The following is a 25,577-nucleotide window of genomic DNA, read 5'->3' as shown; positions in this document are numbered from 1 at the left end:
ATCTCAGAGTAATTTTTAGAAATTCTTCTCTATGCATTAGCTATGACTACAACTACTTGTCCTGTTACTAGTCTTAAGGATGGAACACAGCAAACCAAACCGTCCATCACCAAAAGCCCAAGTTGCCAAGAGAGGTTCATCTTCTTAACTGACCTAGATGCCAGGACTTTCCTCATTGACCAATAAATATTTCACTTTTTGCTCTACCTAGAAAGACATAAATTGATGTCTGATCTTAATGAGGTGTGGATGATAATTACTAGTAAAAAATGCTTATAGCCCAGATATTCAATATTCCAGCAGTGTTCAACAGAACTAGAATCAGTAACACTTTGCAACTTGAATGGCATCATCATCCCCATGTCCCCAGCCTCCTGCCTCTGCCATGTCACAAGACTGCAAACAACTGCTCTTCAGTTGTCCGGTAAGAAACATATTACTTCATGCATGCCAAGTGTTCATTACCTTAAAGAGCCAAATGCCTTTTAAAAGCCAGTTGAAGCATATAAGCAACAATTCTCCAACACACTATAAAACTCACTTGCTACATAAACTTTTAAATTTCAAAATGCCAGGCCTTCAGATTCCCTAAATATTATAAAAGCACTGCCCAGTCACAGAATCACAAAACTTAACAGGTAGAAAGCAACATCCAAACCAACCAACTCGTTTATTTAATGCTTTTCCTTACTGTTTTCTCTTTCTGGTTAAGCGCGTCTGTTAAAGAGTAAATTTCTAGAAAGAAATGACGCATAGTATTATCTTGCTTTTACTCTTTACCTACCAAGACATTGTCTGTCATTAAACACTTTTTTTTTTTTTTTTTTTTTTTTTGAGACGGAGTCTGGCTCTGTCGCCCAGGCAGGAGTGCAGTGGCGCTATATCTCGGCTCACTGCAAGCTCCGCCTCCCGGGTTTACGCCATTCTCCTGCCTCAGCCTCCAGAGGAGCTGGGACTACAGGCGCCCGCCACCTCGCCCGGCTAGTTTTTTGTATTGTTTTTTAGTAGAGACGGGGTTTCACCGTGTTAGCCAGGATGGTCTCGATCTCCTGACCTCGTGATCCACCCGTCTCGGCCTCCCAAAGTGCTGGGATTACAGGCTTGAGCCACCGCGCCCGGCCAAAACACTTAATGAATGTTTTTCTTTCCTTTGCAGATAAGGGAAATGAAGGCTTACAGTGATTTGGCAGACAACAAAACTTAGAATGTGTTCACTTCTATCCAGCCCCAAAACTTCACTTCTTCACTTTTAGTGGTCTAATCTCTCTCTCTCTCATACAATGTACAAAATTCCTTTCCAGTTAAAATAGGACTCCAATGCTAAAAGGATGATTAAATACCACTTTAATTAATAGTCTGTTCTGACAGTGAATTTTAATATATATTCTCTGAAAGAGGTAATTAAGGTCAAATGAGATCACAATGGCAGGGCCCTGATCCCATAGAGCTAATATTCTTGTAAGAGGAAGGGACACCAGGGAGCTCTGTCCCAGTGCACAGGGAAGACGCCATGTGAGGACTCAGAAGGTTTCCTTGGGCCAGTGTGTCCTTGTTCTTGAGTCTTGTCCTAGCTAACCACTGTTTCTAAAGCAGTGATGGGCTGCATTAAATGTTGCCATCCTTCTTTGACAATTCCACTTATTTAACTGGGACTCTGTGGTTATGAGGTGCTAAGTGCACCTGTCAAAGGCATGACGTTGTTTCGATTTAGCAACGCTCCCACCAATACGGCTTATTGGTCCAGGAAGAAAAAATGGCATTAGAGTATTTTCTGAATGATACTTCTAGTTAGGTGCAAGCATTCAGATTTTCTAAGAAATAACTTGTGTTCTCACCTGTGTTTGCTATGTGAAAGAACTGTACTAACAAATCTAAGGCATAATAAATTACCTGTTTTTAGACTTGCAGAGAATAAATAAAAAATGAATGAAAAAAAACAAAGAGAAAAGTAAATACTCACTCCTTCTCCCCACAAATCCCACAAATAACAGCTACAAAGTAATTTCAAATTTCCCGAAAAGACTACATTATATATTAATTGTAATAAAAAGTGTCACCCTCATTTAAATTGTGATTGATACTATAATAAAATGTACTTCATTGCCAAAGGTTTCTTTATATTCAGATCATGGTTAACAATTACCATGATGTAATTATTCAAAAATAATTATTTTTGGAAAGAAACCTAAATGCACATCAGAACTACACAAAAGAAGAGAAATAATGTCACTCAAATTCCAACATTAACATATCTTTCTTCTGTTTCCCAAAATCAAGGCCCATAACATAAATTCCATTTATAAGAATGAACTCATTCATTTGTCTTAAAGCCTTCTAGAGAAAGCTGAAAGAGAGGAAACATGTCAATGGAAGAAAAAAAGGCATCAGTTATATCACTTTCAGAGTCTACATTTTAGGGAAAGTATTTCGGAATCTATCTGGGCATGGCTGGAAACCGGTTTTATTATGGTTTTGTTCATTTAGACCCACAGGCAGAAACACTGATTAGATGACCTGTTATTGGCTGGGCACGGTGGCTCACACCTGTAATCTCAGCATTTTGGGAGGCCGAGGTGGGCAGATCACCTGTCAGGAGTTTGAGACCAGCCTGGCCAACATGGCAAAACCCCATATCTACTAAAATACATTAGCCGGGCATGGTGGCGCATGCCTGTAATCCCAGCTATTTGGGAGGCTGAGGCACAAGAATTTCTTGAACCCAGGAGGCAGAGGTTGCAGTGAGCCGAGATCACACCATTGCACTCCAGCCTGGACAACAGAATGAGTTAAAAAGAAAAAGAAAGACCTATCATTAAAAACATTCATTAAAGGTTTAATTACAGACAATGTCTTGGTAGGCTAAGAGTAAAGCAAGTAAGATAATATACTATACCCCATTTCTTTCTAGAAATTTACTCTCTAAGAGACATGCTTGACTGTAAAGAGAAAACAATAAGGAAAGCATTAAATAAGCAAGTAAAGGGACAAGCAGAGTTAATGGGCAGTAAACAAATTAGAAGTCAGTATATTTGACTCTCACATCCTGTGAGATTTCCTAGTGATGGAACCGCAGTAGCTATGAGAACAGTATAAAAATAAGTTAGCAAGATTACCAGAATTGAGGACCCAGTATAATAATTTTATGAAAGGAGAGTAAAAGCAACTACTGAGAATATACAAACCAGCATAACGGGAAACTGTGCTGTGGTATTCTTAGAAGGGTGGTTGGAATTGTCAACACAGAAACCCTCCAAGCTGCAAAGAATGCACTACTAGAATGAAAACTATGAAATGAATGATTTTAATAAATGAAGTGTATAGAATAGTCATATGCAAAGTTTCAGGAAGACAGTACAGTACCAGTGACACCAGACATAGGGAAAAAGTAGCAAAGGAAAGTGAAGGACCTAAACACTTGAAAGGGATCTCCCTCCACTGAAAACAAATGTGAGTTTGCCAAGAGACCATGTAAGAAAAAAAAAAGATATAATGTTTAAATAGGTCCTGATTTTTTATAAAAGTCAACTTGTGGTAAGTTCCTCTAGAACTTATTTCATTTTACTTTTGAGATGGAATTTCACTCTTGTTACCCAGGCTGGAGTGCAGTGGCGCAATCTCAGCTCACTGCAACCTCCGCCTCCTGGGTAAAAGTGATTCTCCTGCCTCAGCCTCCCAAGTAGCTGGGATTACAGGCACATGCACCATGCCTGGCTAATTTTTGTATTTTTAGTAGAGACGGGGTTTCACCATGTTGTCCAGGCTGGTCTCAAACTCCTGACCTCAGGTGATCCACTCGTCTCGGCCTCCCAAGGTGCTAGGATTACAGGTGTGAGCCACCGTGCCCAGCCAAACTTATTTTTAATATGAGCTAAGTTATAAATAAAGAATAATTATTGTAACCAATTAGAAAAAGAGTTTGGCAAATTGGCATGGAAAAATAATATGAGTCAGTTGATAACAAGTAGAAACACATTTAAGAGCATTAGGAGAGGGAACTGCTAGGTAACAGGAAATGTGATTTCTCAATAATGTCAAACCGGTTGAGAGAGGCTGAACCAATTTACATCCTCCCACAAGGTATAAGACATCCCCCTGATCCACGTCCTCACCAATATGTGGTGTTTTCAGGCTTCTTCGTTTTTTGCAACCCATGTGGCTACCAAGAGAGGAGCTTGCAGTTAAGGATATGATCTTATTTTTTTCTTTCCCCAGGACGTGGCATAATCAGAGTCTAATAACAAGCACTGAGTAAAACTGAAGTGAAGAAGCCTAGACCTGAACCAAGATCACTTGTCATGTTTTCCATTTGGAATTTGCAATCCTGTACATTTTTTCCACCTTTCATTCTTCTATACTGCCTCTCCCATTATGCTACACTATCTTTCAAATAACAGAATGCTAACTCACATTCACTTAAACTAGCATAGAATAAAATCAATGACCATTCTAAAGAACAGAAAACATATCTACACAATTTTTGTTTATATAATCTCATAAAAATACGAGCAACTAAGTCTGAACAAGAGACCACATCTAACTTGGAGATAGGAAAATATGCATCATAAGTATTCAATAAATATTTGTTGAATATAAAAGAAAAATTTTAAATTATAATAGTACTAATAAAATACACAAGTATGATAATGCACACTGGTTCGTTTAATTACAAAAATGAAACTTCTAAATTTTAGAAGAAATAATAAATCCAACACTCAGGAAATGCTGGAGTGTAAAAACTCAAATAAAAATGGTAAAAAACCACTAAAAGATCTTAATCATTTCAAGTTCCACAAGTCAATCAGGAGTTTTTGACAAGGTTGCAATTTGGGCCAAGGGCTAATTAAAACTCTATCACAGTCATCTGTTCATCGAAGAATGAACTTACCTTTCAGACCACACAATATTTTTGGAATTTCCATTAAGAGATACACAGAGAAAGAATGAATGATAAACTATATCAGGCAACAAACTGTTTTCAGTTTTAATCAATAAGCTAAAATTTTGAATGAAAGCAGAAATCAAGTAAGAGAGTAAAATCACTGGGAGTACTACCAAGCCTTGAAACAACTATCTAGCAAAGCAGCATTTATAAAGACTTAACAAGTAACTGTCAAGAACTGTAATACATTAAGTTCCACCAGAATCTTCTACAAAAAAAAAATGCATTTTATTAAGTGTAAAATAAGTACTAACACATATCTTTATATATTATGTGTGTATATATATATTTCATTCTTCTAACTTCACATTTAAAAAGAAAAAAAAAACAGAGGAAAAATCTCTTGAAAAGTGGTTACTGACAACACTGTTAATAGCGTCTAAAGGATTTCTTTTCTACTTGGGAAAAAACGTAAGCACAAGAGTTCCACTTATCCAAACTATAGTGTAACTTAGCAGTAAATTATGGCACTAAATCTAGGTTAGAAGATGCTTACCATGATTAAGGTATTTTCCAATTTCTAACAATTAGCAACATTAACTAAGTAGAAATCAGTTGTAATTGAAGAAGACAGTGAAAAGTAAACTCATTACCAAAGTCAATTGATATATATAATCAATGTTATTTAATCTATAAATTCTGTATGTTATAATTTACTTATTATATACATATAGTACTTATCAACTAAACCTACAGAGAAATAGTTTTAATTTTCTTAATCTCTTAATAGTCTTAGTTTTCTTAATCCCATGGTTCTTAAATGAATTTACTTGCTACAAATCTCTGCTAAAACAGACTTCTTAAAGTCAGTAAAATTTCTTTAAAAACTTTTTATTGTGTGAAAGTCAAGTTTTCGATATTTAATTTACATATTTATGTTTTTGTATTTAAAATCAATTGAGGAAACTAATCCAGTACAATTTAGAACACTGGTTACCCATATAAGAGATTAGAATGTAATTAGTTCTAATGGTATCAATTTGGTAAGTCTCAGTTAATGAGAAGGTAGGACATTGTAATAATAAACTATTTATGCTTGGAGAAAATATTCATAATATTATCTCTGGCCAATTCAACAGCATTTGCTTAACTGTTATTCCAAATGCCTCAAATATTATAGAAGTGATCTGAGAAAGGTAAGATGATATTCTTTTTTTTTTATTATTATTATACTTTAAGTTCTAGGGTACATGTGCATAACGTGCAGGTTTGTTACATATGTATACTTGTGCCATGTTGGTGTGCTGCACCCATCAACTCGTCAGCACCCAGGTAAGATGATATTCTGAAGTACCTAACATTTAGTAAATTCAGGAGTTTCTGGTCTATTATATGAAAATGCCACAAATATATACTCTGGTTCTTTACAGAGAAAACATACAATTGATATTATATTAGATATCTGGATCCCAAAAGGTGCATTTTAAAAATTGTGGTAAAAAAAAAACATAACATTAAATTTACCATCAACCTTTTTTAAATGTACCGTACAGTAGTGTCAACTATGTGCACACGGTTATGTAACAGATCTCTAGAACTTTCCTATCATAAACTGAAACTTTTTATCTACTCGACAATTGCCTCTTTTTTCCACTCTCAAAAAGTATCTTTTTAAAAGTATTCAGGATTTAGATTTTTTTCTTTAATGGAGGCACTGTGGATTCTTACTTTCCTATAATCATGTTATCCTACTGAACTGAGCATTAGAATAGATTTCACTCTGGTCACATCACGTTATCTTTCAACATATAAAAACACACACTTGATGTGTATGTCTTTCATTTTTTTATAAATCATATTTCTTCAGAGACCTGCCAGTTCTCAAAGGATATCTCGGACATTGGTGTAAATGACAAGGACAGATTATGGGCTGGCAATTTTTTCCTGTAAAGGGCCAGAGTGTAAGTATTTCAGGCTTTGTGGGCCATATGAGTTCTGTTGCAATTAAAAGTCTGTACTTGTAGCACAAAAGCAGCTACGGACAATACGTAAACAAATGAGCATGTCTGTGTGTCAATAAAAATGTATTTAAAAATACATGTGCAGGGCAGATTTCTCCAGTAAGCCATAGTTTGCCAACTCCTGAGACAGAAAAGAAAGAGACAGGGAGGGAAGGAGGGAAGGGAAGAGGGCAGGAGAGGGACAGAGATAGGGAGTGTGAAAGAAAGAAAATCAAATAAAAGTATTTACTCCTGAAAATAAGTAGCTACTCAGTAGGACTGAGATTATCTGTTAAACTGACTAACTTTGATAGTGAGGCCCCAAAAATAGAACAAATTTCTTTTATGACTTGTTTCAATGTTGACGCAACAACTGGCATTCAGTAGAGCAGCATAAATAATGAAAATACTGATCTTCAGTAAGTACATCACAGCACTTGACTTACCTTAGTAATGGGTGGAATATGACGGTAATGTTTCTGGCTCCAGGTTTGCAGACAAATTTTGTTCCTCCACCTTCAATTAAGTTGTCATCAGGACCCCCTTTCAGAAGAAAGAAAAAAAAGAGACTTATCTCATTGAAACGTTTATAAATAAACAAACCAAGCATATCTAGATGAGTCCTATACTGTCATAATTAGGACCATCTTTGCAAGCAATAACCTTCGGTATATACAAAATTACTTTGAACGACTTCATCCAGTCTTCCTCACTTGAATAAACAAGAGATTAGAATTTTCACTCTGGCCGGGCAAGGTGGCTCACAGCTGCGGTCCCACCAGTTTGGGAGGCTGAGGAGGGTTGAGCACTTGAGGCCAGGAGTTTGAGATCAGCCTGGCCAATATGGTGAAACCCTGTCTCTATTAAAAATTTTTCAAAAATAGCCAGGCATGGTCGCATGTCCCTGTAGTCCCAGCTACTCGGGAGGTTGAGGCAGGAGAATTGCTGGAACCTGGGAGGGGGAGGTTGCAGTGAACCAAGATTGCGCCACTGCACTAAAGCCTGGGCGACAGAGCGAGACTCCATCTCAAAACAAACAAACAAACAAACAAACAAACACCCAGCATTTTCACTCTGAGTAAGAACATGGAATCACAGTAAGAACAAATGCTACATTTAATGGAACAGTGCAAGGCTACAATTCGTTAAGGTGAAAATTTTGATCTCTAATGACCAGGGTCCATCTTGGACAGTATGGGACATAAAGCTTTCAGAGAAAGGATGAAGTGCCTGCCATTCAAAGTTGCTGCATATTGTAAAGATTGGAGCAGAGATTCATATAAGCCTAACTTACCATACTTCATCAAATCTGAGACCCCAATGATTATAAGACACACTATTATTTTACACATCACCAAGAAAAAAAAAAAGTCCTGCTATTTAAACTATACAATGCTTTCTTGGAATGTTTCCTTTTCCTTATTGAATAGCTCCTTTGGCTTTTCACATAAACAAATGGTTACCATAAACCTCTCAGGCAAATTCAATAAGAAAATATAAGAAAAGCCGGGCGCGGTGGCTCAAGCCTGTAATCCCAGCACTTTGGGAGGCCGAGACGGGCGGATCACGAGGTCAGGAGATCGAGACCATCCTGGCTAACACGGTGAAACCCCATCTCTACTAAAAATACAAAAAAAAACTAGCCAGGCGAGGTGGCGGGCGCCTGTAGTCCCAGCTACTCGGGAGGCTGAGGCAGGAGAATGGCATAAACCCGGGAGGCGGAGCTTGCAGTGAGCTGAGATCTGGCCACTGCACTCCAGTCCGGGCGACAGAGCGAGACTCCGCCTCAAAAAAAAAAAAAAAGAAAAGAAAATATAAGAAAAATAAGTTTGTTAAGGTATTCTTAACACTAAGTAATATTTGAAGTCTAGCTCTTTCAAATCACTCTGACTCAGAGTTTTCAATGTCCTTGTTTTCTAAACATTGTCATCCACTGTCACCAAGAGCGTGTGTTTCATAAAGGAGTGCTCCATGCTGCATCCCGTATTTTATTGCACGCTGCTGATATCCATCCTGCAAAGTTTAAAGTTGATGCTTTCTTGATGCTATCAGAAGGTTTAAACAGAAGGCTTTCTTATCCCGATCAGGACTTATACACTTTCCTCAAATGGTCCTTAATTGCTTCATTAATGGAAACACTGAAGGGTCATGGTGCTAGGAGTAACGCAAGCTCACACACACTGCACTGGTGACAATTCACCGTGACTGGTTTCCAGTAGGCAGCCATTAAGATGCCACTCATTTCAGATACATCCTCATTTCAGAGAATTTAGAATGTGAAAAGATGTATCACTTTGGATGTTGGGAAAAATGCTCTCCCCCTACTTGTGTTTCTTGCCACTATAATGAAGTTCAACTAATGTAATCTCTGACCTCTCTCCACCTTTTACCCACTCCAGGGGAAGTGATATAATGCCTCTGACTGATAAAAATTAAGAAGAAAAGGCTGGGCATGCATGGCTTAGCAACTCCCATATTCCACTTTAGAAACTAGAGTGCCTGAAGACAGTTAAGTGGTGTCAGGTGTAAGTTTAGCTATAAAGGCCCTGCTTTGTCAGAGAAGGCCTGAAGTGGGCCAACATCTTTTCTAAATGGGTGAGTAAATCTGTTTAATTGTGATGTTCAGTTAGCAAGCTTTGTTTGATTCTCAAACTGGGTTACATCCTGCAATCTGGCTTAAATCAATATAAAAGTGACATTTCACTTACTATCTACCTTACTTATTTCTCAATAGTTTCAAAACTCCAGCAGGAAAGATGGCTACTATTTAGTGGGCTTCCTCAAAACCCTAGCAATCTACACTTCCAACATGTGGTTTCCTTCTTCTAAATTAAACATTTTCTTTCTGAGTATAGTTCCTTGCATGTTACCAAACACAGCTAAATCTCCCTTGATTTATTATCTATCTGAATGGTCTCTAGGCATCTTGGAAATTGACTGATAAAAACATGTGAAGTTTCAGAAATCCATACCCTGGATCATCAGGACTTCCCAGAGGCATCAAAGTCTAGACATTTGGATCAGTTTTTTCTACCAACTAATCAGTGCATACTTTTTCTTAAGAATAACCAAAAATACAATGGCATAGTCAACCCTTAATTAGAAATCGTGGACTGTTTTTTCTCATTAAAAAAAAATCAATCTTGTACAATGTTTGCATCAGAGATATGAACGTGCTGCTAAATTTTGCTGAGTTAAGGAAAGCATGAAGACTGAAACAAACACTACACTTCTAATAAAATCCTCCTTGAAAGGTCACAAGGTATAGTTATAAAAATGATAGAATAAGTATAACTTCTCTAACAACATCTTTCCTTTTAAGATTATAAAATCTAGTCAGAATTCACTCACGAAGGAGATGTGTATAGAAGAAACTAGGATATATTCTACACTTTAGGAACAGGTAAATAAGTCTACATGAAAAGAATGTAATAATGGACACAATATGAACATGTCTTTTGATAACCTATATGAGATAGACTAGATGATTTCCAACAGTTCATAAATATTCTGAAGTGCTACGATATTAGGCACTCAATAATTAAATTCAGACCTGACTAACCTGGCTTCATTCAAATGAAAACCTTCACGTATGGTAAATGCGCTGTATGCATGTGCACCTCTATGCCTTAGCCACACTGCGCTACCATCTGGACGTCTCTCTCCCCTCGTACCATTTCTTTAGGTCCCACATCTATTCCCAAACTATCAAATGCCCCTCTCTCAAAGTCCACAATTCTATTAACAGTGACTATGTATAAAATAACCCAGAAGAACCTTAACACAAGTCACTTCTGTTACTACGCGTTTTCTTCCTTATGTCACTTTTTCCCACCCGGAATGCAACTTCCTGGAAAGTGATTTAAATAAGAATACATTTGCTGAATGAAAGGAAAAAAGACTTAACTTGCTAAAATGTTATAGCAATTAGATGAGACAGTATGTGTGAAAGCTTAATAAATGTAAACTGTCAAAACCCAAATAAATGTAAGCAACTGTCAAAAACTAATAAAGGTAAGCAAATCTTACTGTATCATCAAAGCTGTATAGGGAGTAGGTGTGCTTAATAAACATTTGTTGATGACCATATTACAGAGAACAAAGATAACAAAAGATAAGCTACAATACCAAAAATACAGCATCAGAGTCACTAGAAATGTCAGCGAGAGGAAGATATGGCTGTGAAAATATAGGTACAATGACAGGGTATGAGGTTAGAAACTAAATAATACTTTCATTAGTTCTAAACCCCTGCTAGCTACAAAAAGATGATTACTGATTCACATAGTGCAGTTAAGCTAAATAAAAAGTAAACTTCAGAGAGAAATACGAAAAAAGCGACTCTCCTCCCTACCCCAACCCCTAACCAGACTTCCATCTACAGGAACCTCATACACTCTTCCAGCTCCATTACCAAATGCCATCTATACTGCACTTGTCATGATTTCCTCTTGAAGATGAGAAGTCAAATGTTTCTTACCACATTACCAATAAACAGAGCCAACTCAACGAAAATTTTCTTGAAAATAAAGCTGTCAGAAACAAAAGTAAAGGTCATGGCTAAAAACCATAAGGTCTGAGTCCTGACCCCTGAAATCTACTTTAGCATTTCAGTATTCTTAGTGAAAAACAAAACTCACTTTTCCTCACGTGCCTTCTCACCTTCTCATGATCAAATAACCTGGGACCTACTGTCAGGAACCTTTTTTTTTTTTTTTGAGATGGAGTCTCGCTGTGTCCCCCAGGCTGGTGTACACTGGTGAGATCTCGGTTTACTGCAACCTCCAACTCCCAGGTTCAAGTGATTCTCCTGCCTCAGCCTCCCGAGCAGCTGGGATTACAGGCACGCATCACCATGCCTGGCTAATTTTTGTATTTTTTTTTTTTTTTTTTTTTGAGACGGAGTCTTGCTCTGTCGCACGGGCTGGAGTGCAGTGGCCGGATCTCAGCTCACTGCAAGCTCCGCCTCCCGGGTTTATGCCATTCTCCTGCCTCAGCCTCCCGAGTAGCTGGGACTACAGGCGCCCGCCACCTCGCCCGGCTAGTTTTTTTTTGTATTTTTAGTAGAGACGGGGTTTCACCGTGTTAGCCAGGATGGTCTCGATCTCCTGACCTCGTGATCCGCCCGTCTCGGCCTCCCAAAGTGCTGGGATTACAGGCTTGAGCCACCGCGCCCGGCCAATTTTTGTATTTTTAGTAGAGACGGGGCTTCACCATGTTGGCCAGGCTAGTCTCGAACTCCTGACCTCAAGTGATCCACTCACCTCAGTCTCCCAAAGTGCTGGGATTACAGGTGTGAGCCACCAGGCCTGGCCAGGAGCCTTCTTAAGGAACATGTTGTTCAATCCTGGTTAGAGCACTGGACAGGTCAGAGCACTCCTTCCCTTCATTATATTTATGGTCTAATTGTAGCTGTGAGAAGCCAGGTGACAGGCACCAGAGAAAATGTCGAATGATGATGGATGGCTGGAACACAAGGGAACCCGACAATAGTATTACAAGTGGAATATACTACGCAAAAGAAGAAAGGCCCCAGATATTTCCTATTTTTAACAATGAGGACGATGATTTGACACGCTGTCCCAGACAGCTGGCAACAGGCACCGAGGCCACCTGATAACTGCTGGAATGACAACATCTTAGTGTTCACAGGTTGGTCCCTTCTTTTAGAATTCATTTGCTTTTAAGTAATAAGATTCCACATTTATTTATTCCTTGATTCTACCCAACTAGAGTTTAATGTGGTTTGTAATAAATATTGTCATATTAATAAAACACAAACAGAAACTAAAGCCTCAGGAAGAAATGGAAACAGGATTCTCACTGAAATAACTATGGAACAGAGGGAAGAATCAAAATGATCTTGTGTCAAACATCAGACCACTATTCATTATTAGCATAAGTGCGACAAAATTATTTAAATTCTCTGAGTCTCAGCCTTCCCATTTATAAAATAAGGATTGCAATAAACTCAAAGACTTGTGATGTTTAAGGAAAGTAACGTAGATAAGGGCATTCGGTACAGTGTTCTGTGCCAAGTACATCGCCAATGCTCTTTTCCTTTTCCATTAGAATTACCAAACACTGAAGGATCTAACTGATTTCACAAACTAGGGAGAAAGAAAGTCCAAATTCAAAAAATGTTCTTGTTACTTTAGGCAACACAATACTAGTCCATATCATTAATGAGAACAACTTTACAACAAATGTGTGAAACATGCTTGCCTTATTTTTGTGGAAATATTACTGTAGTGAAAGATTTAGAAATTTGCTGGGAACACTTAGCAGGACAGAAAGAAAAAAGGTTTTCTGTAGTCTTAATTTTTCCTCTTTTTTTTAATTTACAAAAACATTAGATAGTGTTAGCCATTGTTCCCCCTACTCTTTTTTTTTTTTTTTTTTTTAAGCGATGAGGTCAGGCTGGGCACGGTGGCTCACACCTGTAATCCCAGCACTTTGGGAGGCTGAGGTCGGCAGATTACCTGAGGTGAGGAGTTCAAGACCAGCCTGGCCAACATGGTGAAACCCTGTCTCTACTAAAAGTACAAAAATTAACCAGGCATGTTGGTGCATGCCTGTAATCCCAGCTACTCGGGAGGCTGAGGCAGGAGAATTGCTTGAGCCCAGGAGGCAGAGGTTGCAGTGGGCCAAGATCATGCCACTGCACTCCAGAATGACCAACACAGTCATACTCTGTCTCAAAAAGAAAGGGAAAAAAGAGAGAGAGAGAGAGAGAGATGGGGTCTTGCTCTGACGCCCAGGCTGGAGTGCAGTGGTGCGATCACGGGGTTCCTCCCACCTCAAGTTCCTGAGCAGCTGAGACTACAGGTGCATACCAACATACCTAGTTCGTCTTTTATTTTTTGTAGAAACAGGGTCTCAATATGTTGCCCAGGATGGTCTTGAACTCCTAAACTCAAGCAATCCTCCCACCTTGGCCTCCCAAAGAAGTAGGGATTGCCCAGCCCTACTCTTTATTTTTCAATTAAAAATAATGAATATTAAATGTATAGATGTTGAAATTATAACCATCTTGTACCAAGTGCTCAAGTGAAAATAGCATAAAACTGATCATGACTTTTTGAGCCACAGGAAGTCGCATGCCCCATCTGACCTTTTTAATGTGTCCTGATTTTTAAATTGGCCTTTCCACGTAGAAAAGAACCACAGTGAAGGTGACTTCTTTTATAGCAAATATTTTGCTTCATAACTACTTTCTAAGGATTATGAAATAGTATACAGTATAATAAATGTGGAATTCCTGACTGCATCAATAAATGGGGTCTTTAATTGGTTCTAAGAGCCAGCTGAATGGTTCAAGAGTTCCCTGAATTCACAGCTGTCACCCTGCCAGAGGGGTTCTTTTAGATTACATTTCTTAGCAAGTGCTTATTCTTAAAGCACATGTGATCATTATGGCTTAATGCTGTTGCTGCTCCTACCACCACCACTAAACTTGTCAGAAGGGTAACCTTGTTACAAGTATGTGACCTTGGGGTTTGTTGCTATATCAAGAAGAAACAAAGGTAAAATACTTATCCTTACCCTCAAATGATTTACTATCACAGCAAAGTCAAGTAAATCAGGATTAGTGATGGTACTGTGTTACCCAAGAGTGAGCTGCTGCTGGACACAGGAAGAAAATCCAGGCAACAAGCCCCTTCAAGGAAAGAATCACCTTTTGCACTCAACTCTTAGGTAGTGTGTCATTATTATTAATAACAACAATACTATTTTGTTCATAATTGTATTATTTGTGCCTAAGACAGTTTCTACCAGGGAATAAGCACTCAGTATCTTTGTTGAATGAACATATGCACAAACAAAAAATGCGAAAGAATGTCTTTTTTAGAACAAGTGAATTCTACCTACAAACCAACTAGGAGCAAATAGTAATTATGTTTTTACATAAAGTTTGCTCAGTGAGAAATCCATGTTTCAAGAAAGGCCTGAAAAAGTATATTGATTACAGTATTATTTAGAAAAGATAATCTCACAAATAGAAATAAATTCATTATTCTCATTATAAGACAAGTAAATATCTTGCCAATATTGTGTTCAATTATATTTTATTCTTGTTTAGCTCTCGTGTTGTACTTTAGGTTAAGACAGGTGCCAAGTATTATCCTGGATATGTAGAAAAGAGATAAAAGAAGGGCAAGGGGCAATTCTAATTTATCAAACATCTACTAAGAAACTGGCACTATGCTGAATCCTTTACATAAAAATACTCACTTCATCCTAATAATATTCCTGTCATATTATTATCTACCATAGAGATGAAAAAATGGAGGCTCATGGCAGGGGATTAAGGGGCATGAAGTGTCTTACTCAAGGTCACACATAGAGTAGGTTCATTATTCAAACTTCAGTCTGTTTCTCCAAGAACAATTTTTTCAACTATATTCTACAATGTGCTTAATATCATTTTATGTTTCCAAGGAATCAGCAGGTTGAATAAAAGGATGCAGACGATAGTAGTGCAGGAAACGTCTAAAACAGGGACCACTGAACCCTGATATTGTGATGGAGTTTGACACACAAAATGTTTTCCATGGCATCAACATTAAATAAAGCAGCTGGTTATTCCAGCCAAAACACAAAAAGCCTCATTATAAATGTAGGTGAAGCTAAAGAGAAGCAATATATAGGTTATGTCCTATATATATAAATATAATGATCATGTATGCAAGGTTTGGATGGTCCAACTGAAGCTAGAAATACTCTCCTCTCTAATACAGTCCCAGTAGCAAGAACTAGAGCTCTACGTTTTTCTGTCTCTCCTGCCTAGTAGTGGCTATGATGATACTTATCCCATCCTCACCTTCAAACTGCTGGTGAGAGCTTCCTGGGTGTCAAAAACATGAAGGGAGGAACGAAAAAAAAAGGGGGGGTTTGCAACTTTCAAGAAAAGAACTGTGGAGAGCTCGCCTGTCATCCCAGAAACACTGAGAGAAATCCATCTATTCTATTACTCCTTCAAAAGGAGAAAAAGAAAATCAGCCAGGTGCGATGGCTCATGCCCTTAATTCCAGTGCTGTGGGAGGCCAAGATGGGAAGATCACTTGAGGCCAGGAGTTAGAGACCAGCCTGGGCAATGTAACGAGACCCTATCGCTACACAAAATTTAAAAATGAGCCCAGTATGGTGAGGAGCAACTGTATGTAGTTCCAGGTACTTGAGAGGCTGAGGCACGAAGATAGCTTGAGTCCAAGAGTACAAGGTTGCAGTGAACCATGATTGCACCACTGCCCACCAGCCTGGGTAACAGAGTGATACCCTATCTTTATTGGATGGACGGATGGATAGACAGATAGACAGACAGACAGACAAAAGAAAAATAGTCAACAGACCTTTCTTGCTTCTGTTACTGTTACCGCAGACCATTTCCACACTTCTAATCATCCAAGACCCAAACGATGTCTTGCAGTTTCCTCGCGATACAGAAAAAAGCTATGGTTTAAATGTCCCCTCCAAAACTCACATTGAAATTTAATTGCCATGCAACAGTATTAAGAGGTAGGGCCTTAAAAAGGTGGCCATAAGGCTCCAGAGAAATGAAGGAAACAAGGCAAATTCCAAGGATCTCAACTCAGAGGAGAAAGGACAGATCCTTTTGGTTCTCCCTAGAGTCACTCACAGGAATACGTTCTCCCTAGAGTCACTCACAAGAAAAAGAATCTAAATGTGGGACTGCCTAATGATGGATTATCGTGAGAAGGACATCTCTCATATGTGCCGAAGTAAAAAGAACAGCATGTCATGTGTATGTGCAGTATCTTATGTGTGCTGGAAATGTCCATGCCAGTAGACTGCTAGAATGGAAATAACTAACCGAAGTTTTGCTTCAAGTACGACTCTCTCCTAGATTTTTGGCTAACGACCATAAAATAATCCTCATAAAGAAATAAAAATCCTATTTTTTGTAGTTCAACAACTGAGTACATTCTAGCTCCTAAATAACAATGAATTCTATAATAATCTACTATTTATTTCGAGGTAGTCTCTTGGTTTAGAACACAAAACAAGAGAAAAAAAGCAGCTTTCTCAATTATCTCCTTACAATAAATTAAAAGAGGAGTGAAAGGACAAGATAACAAGGGAAGAAACGAAAATGAAGCAACAAATTTGAAGGTTAATAATAGCTCATCCTGAGCCATCAGTAAAATGTGTTCACCTGGAGCTCTTCCCTGAGCATAAGTCAAAGGAGGGTCCATTAGCAGCAGTGTCCAGTGTTTCTACAATAGAGTCTGAAAACGGCATGTTCTAGGAAGAGCAAAATGTAAGATATGAGCCAATTACCAAAGGATCCACAGTGACTCCATGCATATTTTTAAACGGTTGATCAACAAGTCACAAGGGAGTTTTCACTGACGATCCAGTGAGGAGCATTCCTATCCTTGTGACATTATCCTACAACTCACTTTATTTTAAGGTTACCTTAGAAGATTCCAGTAATTCTTCTCTTTCCACTCTAACTGATTCTCCAGATTTAATTATCTTGAATCTATTAAATATGTTGCAGTGGCTATTTGGGTATATCTAGCTCAGAGATTCTCATGTGTGTGAGCCAGGGAACTGTACTTCTAATTACATTTCATTTTTTTGTTTTCACTAAGCATAATATTTTCAAGGTTCATCAGTGGTGTAGCAGGTATCAGTACTTCATTTCCTTTTATGGAAGAATAATATTCCAAAGCATGTATACACCACATTTAATTTATCCATTTATCAGCAGATGAACATTTGGACATCTCTACTGTTTAGATTAAATAATGCTGCTAGAAACATCCGGGTACAAGTTTTGTGTGGATGCATGTTTCAACTCTCCTCAGTATATACTATATCTAGAACTGAAATTGCTAAGTTATATGGTAACTCTGTGTTAAGCATCTTCAGAAACTGCCAGATTGCTTTTCAGAGAGGCTGAACCCTAATGCTAGGTTTTTTGTTTTTAAGTAACTAGTTGCTTAACAGAAAATGGCAGGGCACAGTGGCTCATGCCTGTAATTCCACTACTTTGGGAGGCTGAGGCGGGTGGATCACTTGAGGCCAGGAGTTTGAAATCAGCCTGGCCAACATGGTGAAACCTGGTCTCTATTAAAACTACAAAAAAATTAGCCGGGTGTGGAGATGCACATTTGTGGTCCCAGCTATGTGGGAGGCTGAGTCAGGAGAACTGCTTGAACTTGGGAGGTGAAAGTTGCAGTGAGCCAAGATCAGGCCACTACACTCCAGCCTGGGTAACAGAGGGAGACTCTGTCTCAAAACAAACAAACAAACAAACAAACAAAAACAGAAAATGGGGAGATGGGGAGACAGAGAAGGTAGGCAGCATGCAGAGAAAGTATGAATATTTTCTTCTCTAGGCTCTGTCACCTGGTTCTTGTAGGAGTGGTCTTGGGTATGTCAAAGAATCATTGAGAAGGCATTACCAGACATAACAGATGATGGCTAGAGCAGAAGCACTGGGGAACTGGGCCAACTAGGAAATTATCTGTGCTACTTGCATTCTTTGAACTAAGTGTCTATTCTGTTTTATCGCTCACGATTAAAACAGACAATAAGGTTTCTCTTCTCACTCAACTTTTAGATTGCAGAAGACTTTACTGTTTGCTCTGTAATTCTTGTTATAGCAAGAATGATATGAAGGACAACAGAATGCCATGAAGTTCTCTAATCAGGTGAGCCCATCTCATTGCTGACCTAAAGCGTATAGTTGGCTAGCTGAGAATCCTCTGATGACAGCTTGCCAGTTGAGCAGTAGATTTATGATGCAAATAAGCCTCCAACTGAAAATATGTTGACCTATTAATTTTATTTTGTCTGTGAAAGGGTCCACAAAAGAGCTCAGGCCACTGGAAATGATTAGTGCTAGTTCACATAGAAGAAACAGTGCTGTTTAAACGCTGTCATTGTCTTCACTCACAGAGGTGTGCTTAAATTAAATCTAAGTACTCCCAAATTTGGAAAGAAATTATTTTGAAGGGATTGGCATAACAAGTATAACTCAAAATGACTAAGAGAAGTCAGATAGAGTGCTCTGTAAATACAAAATCAGAGTCAAAATACAGGTTGCAAAACATGGTGCCATTTAGCTTACTGACAAAGATAATCAGAGCTGGCATCTAAACAGAAACAGCATTATTTCATGGCTCATTAGAAGCATCTGGATTACTGAGGCACAGGTGGTTTTAAATAACTTTACCAGCAAACCTATAGTTGCCGTTTAGGTTTCACTGGCAACAGTCAACTTTCCAGGCACTCTAGGCAGCAATTTTCATAATATTCTAACAAAATCAAAATCGGTCTTCCAAGCCAGGGAAATGTGAGCCATGACAAGATCAATATTAAAAATTACAATTGCTAGAGTCGTTTTTCCTGTTTTCACACAGAGAACGTTACATATTATTATGATATATAATATTACTTGTACATTTATTATGTTTAACAAATAATTGACAAAAAATAATCATCATTTTACAGTCTATCCAGACTCAAGACTATTTCTCAGATCTCCAAGGTAGAATACAGTTTAAATTTTTGCTCTGATGGAGTACTATATTGATAACAAAAGGAAATACAGCACTCCTACATATCTTCAATCTAAATAATGACACCAACCAGTAGAAAAAAGGTAAGTATTCTATGTTTGAAGTACTGACCTCTGTCCTTCACTGAATTCAGTAAATTCAATGTTGACCATCCACCAAAGCAAAAAGTAGTGAATTTTTCCAATCTTATTTGCTCCACATTTCTCTAGCACACTTACATGAAAACTCAAAATTTTTATTTTCCCTTGGATCGGTCTTGATTGTTATAACATTTTGAATATTATCTGATCTCAAAATTCCAGTTCTAGGAATTTACTCCCAACCGCAATAAAAAATAACAGCATGGGTGAAATTCAGATTTGGCAACAAAGATGTTCCTCACAGAATGGTATATTGAACTTTAAAAAAACAAAACTCTCAAAATGCAAAACAGAGACTAGATTAAATAAACATAAATATAGACATACATACACACACACATAGATATAATAGAATATTATGCATCCATTAAAAATAAACACTGCAATAAAGCAAGAAAAAGATATAAAAGGCAGGCGTCATTAAGGTGAAAGGTTATTAACTAAAATCATATTACAAAATGAGCCTGTATCATGTGTCTGGTAATTACAATACTGGAAGTCTCTGCTGATCTGGTTATTCTCTTTTCACCGCTACTGAATCCTGGTTAACTTTTTCCTGTGTATCATGTGTGTATATGTTTGTATGTTTTATACTCTCATCTTCCTTAGATCTTTATCTATAGCAATTCTTTAAGGCCCGGTTAGAAAGTAGGTCCTAACCCAAACATTAGCAACAGTTCTGCTAATCCACTTAAGGGCACTACCAACCTGGAACGCATTTGGAACTCAATTCTCACTTTAAACTTTCCTCACACTATCCAGAGGATGTATAATTTTGACAAGACATCTAGTTAAGAATTCTTTAGGGATGTTTTTCTCCTCTCAGCCTGTGTCAAGATGACCAACTTTCTTTTAGTCTCTTACAGGAGGTGGGGTATCATGGGAAAGAGATGATATTTTTAGATGATCTATCTATATGCTTTATGTAGAAGATGGGGATGCTTCTGTCAGACTCCCCAGGTTACACAGGTCCTGGGCTTTGTTCTGTTTCTCCTGTGCCATGCTAGTTTACTTGGGTTTAGTAAATACCCTTAGGGTGAAAACTGGCTTTAGCGGTACTTTGTCTAATATCTCCCTGCAGCTTGTTTGGGTTATTTTGCTTATGTGAATCCTATCTTTCTTGCCAGTTCATCAAAGCAATTTAACACATTTTTGAATTTTTTTTATGGCAATTTTAGTTTTTTCATGAAATGATCAATGAAGGTACTAGTTATGCTGGAGAGAGAAGTCTCCACGCAACCCTCTCTCTTTATGGAACAGTCTACAAATAACTTCACCTCACCATTCAGTTTTTCCAGTGTGAGTGTCTTTGGATTCTACTCAGATAAACTATTACTGTTTTTATGGTTTTAGTCCATTTTCTTGTAATCCTAACTAAGGCAATCACTATAAATAATCCAAAAATAATTAATATAGAGGAGGATACAGCTTTTGCCTTAAATGTTATGTTAACTTGATATAGTGAAATATAATGATATATAATACAATGCAATTTATACATTACAAAATCAGATATTAGGAAAACAAAGTTCTCTAACTTTGACATAAAGTATATGGTGTTAAGTAAGCTACTTAACCTATCTGGGACTTCTATTTCTTGCCAATAAAATAAGGCAACCAGGTGTGCTCATGAGCAACTTCCGATCTATGAATTTTGATTTTTAGATGATAAAATTTCCTTTACAATATATTCTGTCCATTGGTTTTATTTACATTTTTCTGATACTGCATAAAATGGCATAGTAGCACCTTTTTCAAGTAGAAAGGGAGTCCAATTATTATAATCGTTGATATAGACGATAATTCTAGTAGATTTTAAAGGAGAATGAACTGTATGTTTTGCTTTGGGATATTAGTAAAGCTTCAGGAATAAATAACTGGTATCATTTGCAGCTGACAGTTTTACATGATCTAGTTATGATTATTTGATACTCTCTTTCTTTTCGAAGACGCATCTTAGATTCTGCCATGATTGTCACAAAAATTCCCCAATGCAGAGAAAAAAATTGGCAAAATTCATGATAGGTCTGTGCAATTTTGATCTAAAAATTTTCTCAATTATTTACCACAAAACAAGTATCTGAACTTTAAGCAAGTCACTATAACCAATGGTTTTCAAAAGCATATTTCCTTCAGAATTGCTTTAATAGGGAAACACATTATTTCATTTCATTCAAAAATGCATGATTAGTAATCTATAATCAGCATCTTTGTGACTAGTAGTGGGTTCATGGTGAAATAAACATAAGCAATAGCCATAATCCATGACCTCATGAAGTTCACATGACGATGTACAAAAAGGGTATAAAAAAGAGCACACCCAAAAATTGCAAGCAAAGCTATTACAAGATAAACCAAAGGAATAAAAAAGCCTTCCAACAAGACAAAACTATTGTTCTTGAGTTTGGAAACCAACTTACATATGCATAATAAAATCCAGGGGGAAACATGAAGTTACCATTTGGTAGAGAAAACAGGACACTGTTCCTCTACAACATAGGCCAATATTAATAATATAGGTAAACAGACTGGCAATGGTAACACGTAACACAGAACTCCTAATATTGGTATTCAATACATACTACATTTGACTGATCAAAAACAGTGACTCAATCACACAATAAATAACTACTTATCAACAGTTTCTAAACACATCACATAAAATTACTGCTACAACCTCTTCCTGGAAAAACACTTTTTCTTTGTATTTCTTTAATGATTGGTTGCCAGGTGCGGTGGCTCACGCCTGTAATCCCAGCACTTTGCGAAGCCAAGGCCGGCGGATCACGAGGTCAGCAGATCGAGACCATCCTGGCTAACACGGTGAAACCCCGTCTCTACTAAAAACATAAAAAATTAGCCAGGCGTGGTGGCGGGCATCTATAATCCCAGCTACTCGGGAGGCTGAGGCAGGAGAATGGCATGAACCCGGGAGGCGGAGCTTGCAGTGAGCCAAGATCGGGCCAGTGCACTCCAGCCTGGGCGACAGAGCGAGACTCCATCTCCAAAAAAAAAAAAAAAAAAAAAATTGGTGATTCTGTTTTTTAAATGTTGTTTTTAAAAGTCTAAAATACAGATAAAGCTTTTATTAAAATAAAATGTACTTGTCGATTTAGCTCAGGAGAGAACAGAGACAGGTACAGGTTACCAACGAAAAGGCTCTGATAATACTAGACAAAGCAACTTAAGCCTAAAAACTAACGGTCCATGGAATACAACTCAGCGTAAATATTTTTATCTCAGTTGCCAAGCACCACTCCACCAATAGAGAACTCAGAAATTAAAACAAAAAGACTGGAGGCAGATGAAATTTGAATACAGCTAATCCTTCAACAAAGCAGGAGTTAGGGTTGCTCCTCCCATTCCAGTCAAAAATCGCTATCTAACTTTTGACTTCCTAAAAACTTAACTGTTAATAGCCTACTGTTGACCAGCAGCCTTACAATAATGTAAATAGAAAAATTAACATATATTTTGGATGTGTGTTATACTGTACTGTTATACTAAAGTAAGCTAGAGATAAGGAAATCATAAGGAAGAGAGAATTATACTATTCACTAAGTAAAAGTCAATCATTGTAAAAACAAACCACCCTCGTTTTCTTCATTTTGAGTAGACAAGCGGGGAGAAGGAGGAGGGAGAAGAGGAGGGGTTGGTCTTGCTGTCTCAGGAGTGGAAGAGACAAACAGGTGAGGAGGTGCAGAACGTAGAAGGGGAGGCAGGAGAGGCCGGCACACTCAGTGTAACTTTACAGATGCTTTTTCATTTCTCTAACAATGTTTCTACATGGTACCAATTCTTTTACAACTGTTTGCTTTAGTTTCAGTGACTATATCATAGAAGGGTCCATGTCATAAAAGAAGTCAAATGCAGTCTTGGATAATCTGAACCCTTCTGCCAGATTACCTCATGTCAATTTGTTTTCTGGCAGTGCTTCTTCTAGATCTTCTTCTTCATCATCTGGCACTGTTTTGAAAGGACTCAACTCCATCAAGTTGTCTTCTGTTAATTCCTCTGGTATGCGGTCTGCTAGCCCTTGAATTTCTCCAAGATCTGTATCTTGAAATCCTTCACAATCATCATCTTTTTTTATTTATTTATTTATTTTTTTTGGGCCACATGCAATTCTTTCATGACTTGTTTGATCAGCTCTCTTGTAAATCCTCGAAAGTCATACACAATATCTGAACACAGTTTTCTCCAACAACAATTCATTTTGGGTTTGGTGGTTTTCAAGGCATTTTCTATAACAATGGCATCTTCAATGGTGTAATCCTTTCAGACTTTCATGATGTTCTCCCTGTCAGGATTCTCTTACATAATGCTGACAATCCTTTTCACAGAGTATCATGTGCAATGAGCCTTAAAAGTCTTTATGATTCCCTGATTAGAGACATTCTGTTTGGGGGCAAGTAGACTATTTCTCCTTCAGTGTTGAACTGATGGAGTTCTGAGTGGCCAGGAGTATTGCACAATTAAAAGGCAGTCCCTTGCTGATTCTTGACTTTAGGGACAAAGCATCAGTGGAACCACTCCAGAAAAAGGTTCTTGTTATTCGAGCCTTCTTACTGTACACACCAAAAGACTGGCAACTGCTGTGCATCTTTTCCCTTCCAGACTCGGTGGTTACAGACAATGGCAGTCCCAATCATAAACCTGACTGCATTTGCACAAAAGAGTAGAGTTAGCCTATCTCTTTCTGCCTTAAATCCTGGTGTTTGCTTCTTCTCCTAATAAATGTCCTTTGTGGCATTTTTTCCCCCAGTGTAGGGCACTTTCATCTGCATTAAAACCTGTTCAGGCCAACATCCTTTTTCCTCAATGGGTTTCTTAATGATGTTTGGGAACTCATCCGCTGTCTCTTGGTTGGCAGAAGCTGCTTCTCCTATTACCTTGACATTTTTTAGACCAAACTTCTTTCTAAAATTATCAAACCATCCTTTGCATCCTTTCAATTTGCATTAAATTGTCCAGCTTTACATCCTTCACCTTCCTTTTGCTTTAAGTTACCATATAATGACTTCCCCATATCTGGAATCATATTAGAGTCTATAGGTATGCCTTTCTTATAGCAGTCCTACACCCACATAAAAGTTGCATTTTCAATACCGGATAAAAAGGTATTTCGCGAAAAGAACAAGGTTTTCATGCCTGCTGATGCAGCTTCAATGACAGCTCCACAAATTTCCTTTTCTTTTCACAATAGCCCTTACACTGAATTCATTTATCTTGAAATGGCAGGGAACCACAGCTGCAGACCTCAATCTATAGTACATATCAAGCAATTCAACAATTTTTTTTTTTTTTTTGTAATGTCCCTTGCTTCTTGGGAGCACTTCCAGCGTGACTAATGGCACTTTGTATGGGTTCCATAGAGTTATTCAAGGCTTACAGTATTGTACTAAACACGATGGAAAATACATGAGAACTGCCAAAGATCACTTCTCACTGCCATACGAAATTTACTGGAGAGATGGACTGCTCACAAGGAGATGATTAGTATCACACAGCATTTTAAGCAAATACTCGCAACACTTGAGCTCACGGTAACAGCAACAGGAGGTGACTATGAAATGACTGCAATAGTACAGTATGCACTATAGCTAATTTTATGCAGTTATGATTTAACACTGCATCTTCATGTTTCTTTACATTTCTTTCTACTGTGAATGGCACCATGTAAGGTCTGTATTTGTGTAAAAGTTCTGATATATTTCAAGTTTTATAATAGAGTCATATATTTTCTAATAAATGATAAAAATAGGCTAACATCAACATATACTTTGTGCATTCATGACATATCTAACTTTTTCTTAATTTTTCTGCTATTTCTACACTACACACTGTCTCTTGAGTTTTTTCAAACTATAGGTAATGTCCAAAAATTTGTTCAATATATTTATTTTGTAAAATCCACACACAAATGGACTTACACAGTTCAAACCCATGTTGTTCCGGGCCAACTATACATCCAAAAAGTATTTATGAAGTGCCAGCCATATAC

The 25,577-nt window shown here is 37.8% G+C and overlaps 1 protein-coding gene across 1 annotated transcript in view; it reads right to left on the bottom strand.

Annotated features, from left to right (window-relative positions):
• The window catches only part of EXOC4 (exocyst complex component 4), an 826,169-nt gene that overhangs the window by 428,135 nt on the left and 372,457 nt on the right, over window positions 1-25,577 (bottom strand). The window contains exon 10 of the mRNA XM_011941218.1: window positions 7,326-7,422. Coding sequence (XP_011796608.1) covers window positions 7,326-7,422 — 97 coding nt within the window. The remainder of the gene's footprint in view (window positions 1-7,325; window positions 7,423-25,577) is intronic.

This window comes from Colobus angolensis, unplaced genomic scaffold (genome assembly GCF_000951035.1).
Source record: "Colobus angolensis palliatus isolate OR3802 unplaced genomic scaffold, Cang.pa_1.0 Scaffold2, whole genome shotgun sequence".
NCBI lineage: Eukaryota > Metazoa > Chordata > Mammalia > Primates > Cercopithecidae > Colobus > Colobus angolensis.
This window is presented reverse-complemented; position numbering and strand designations above follow the sequence as displayed.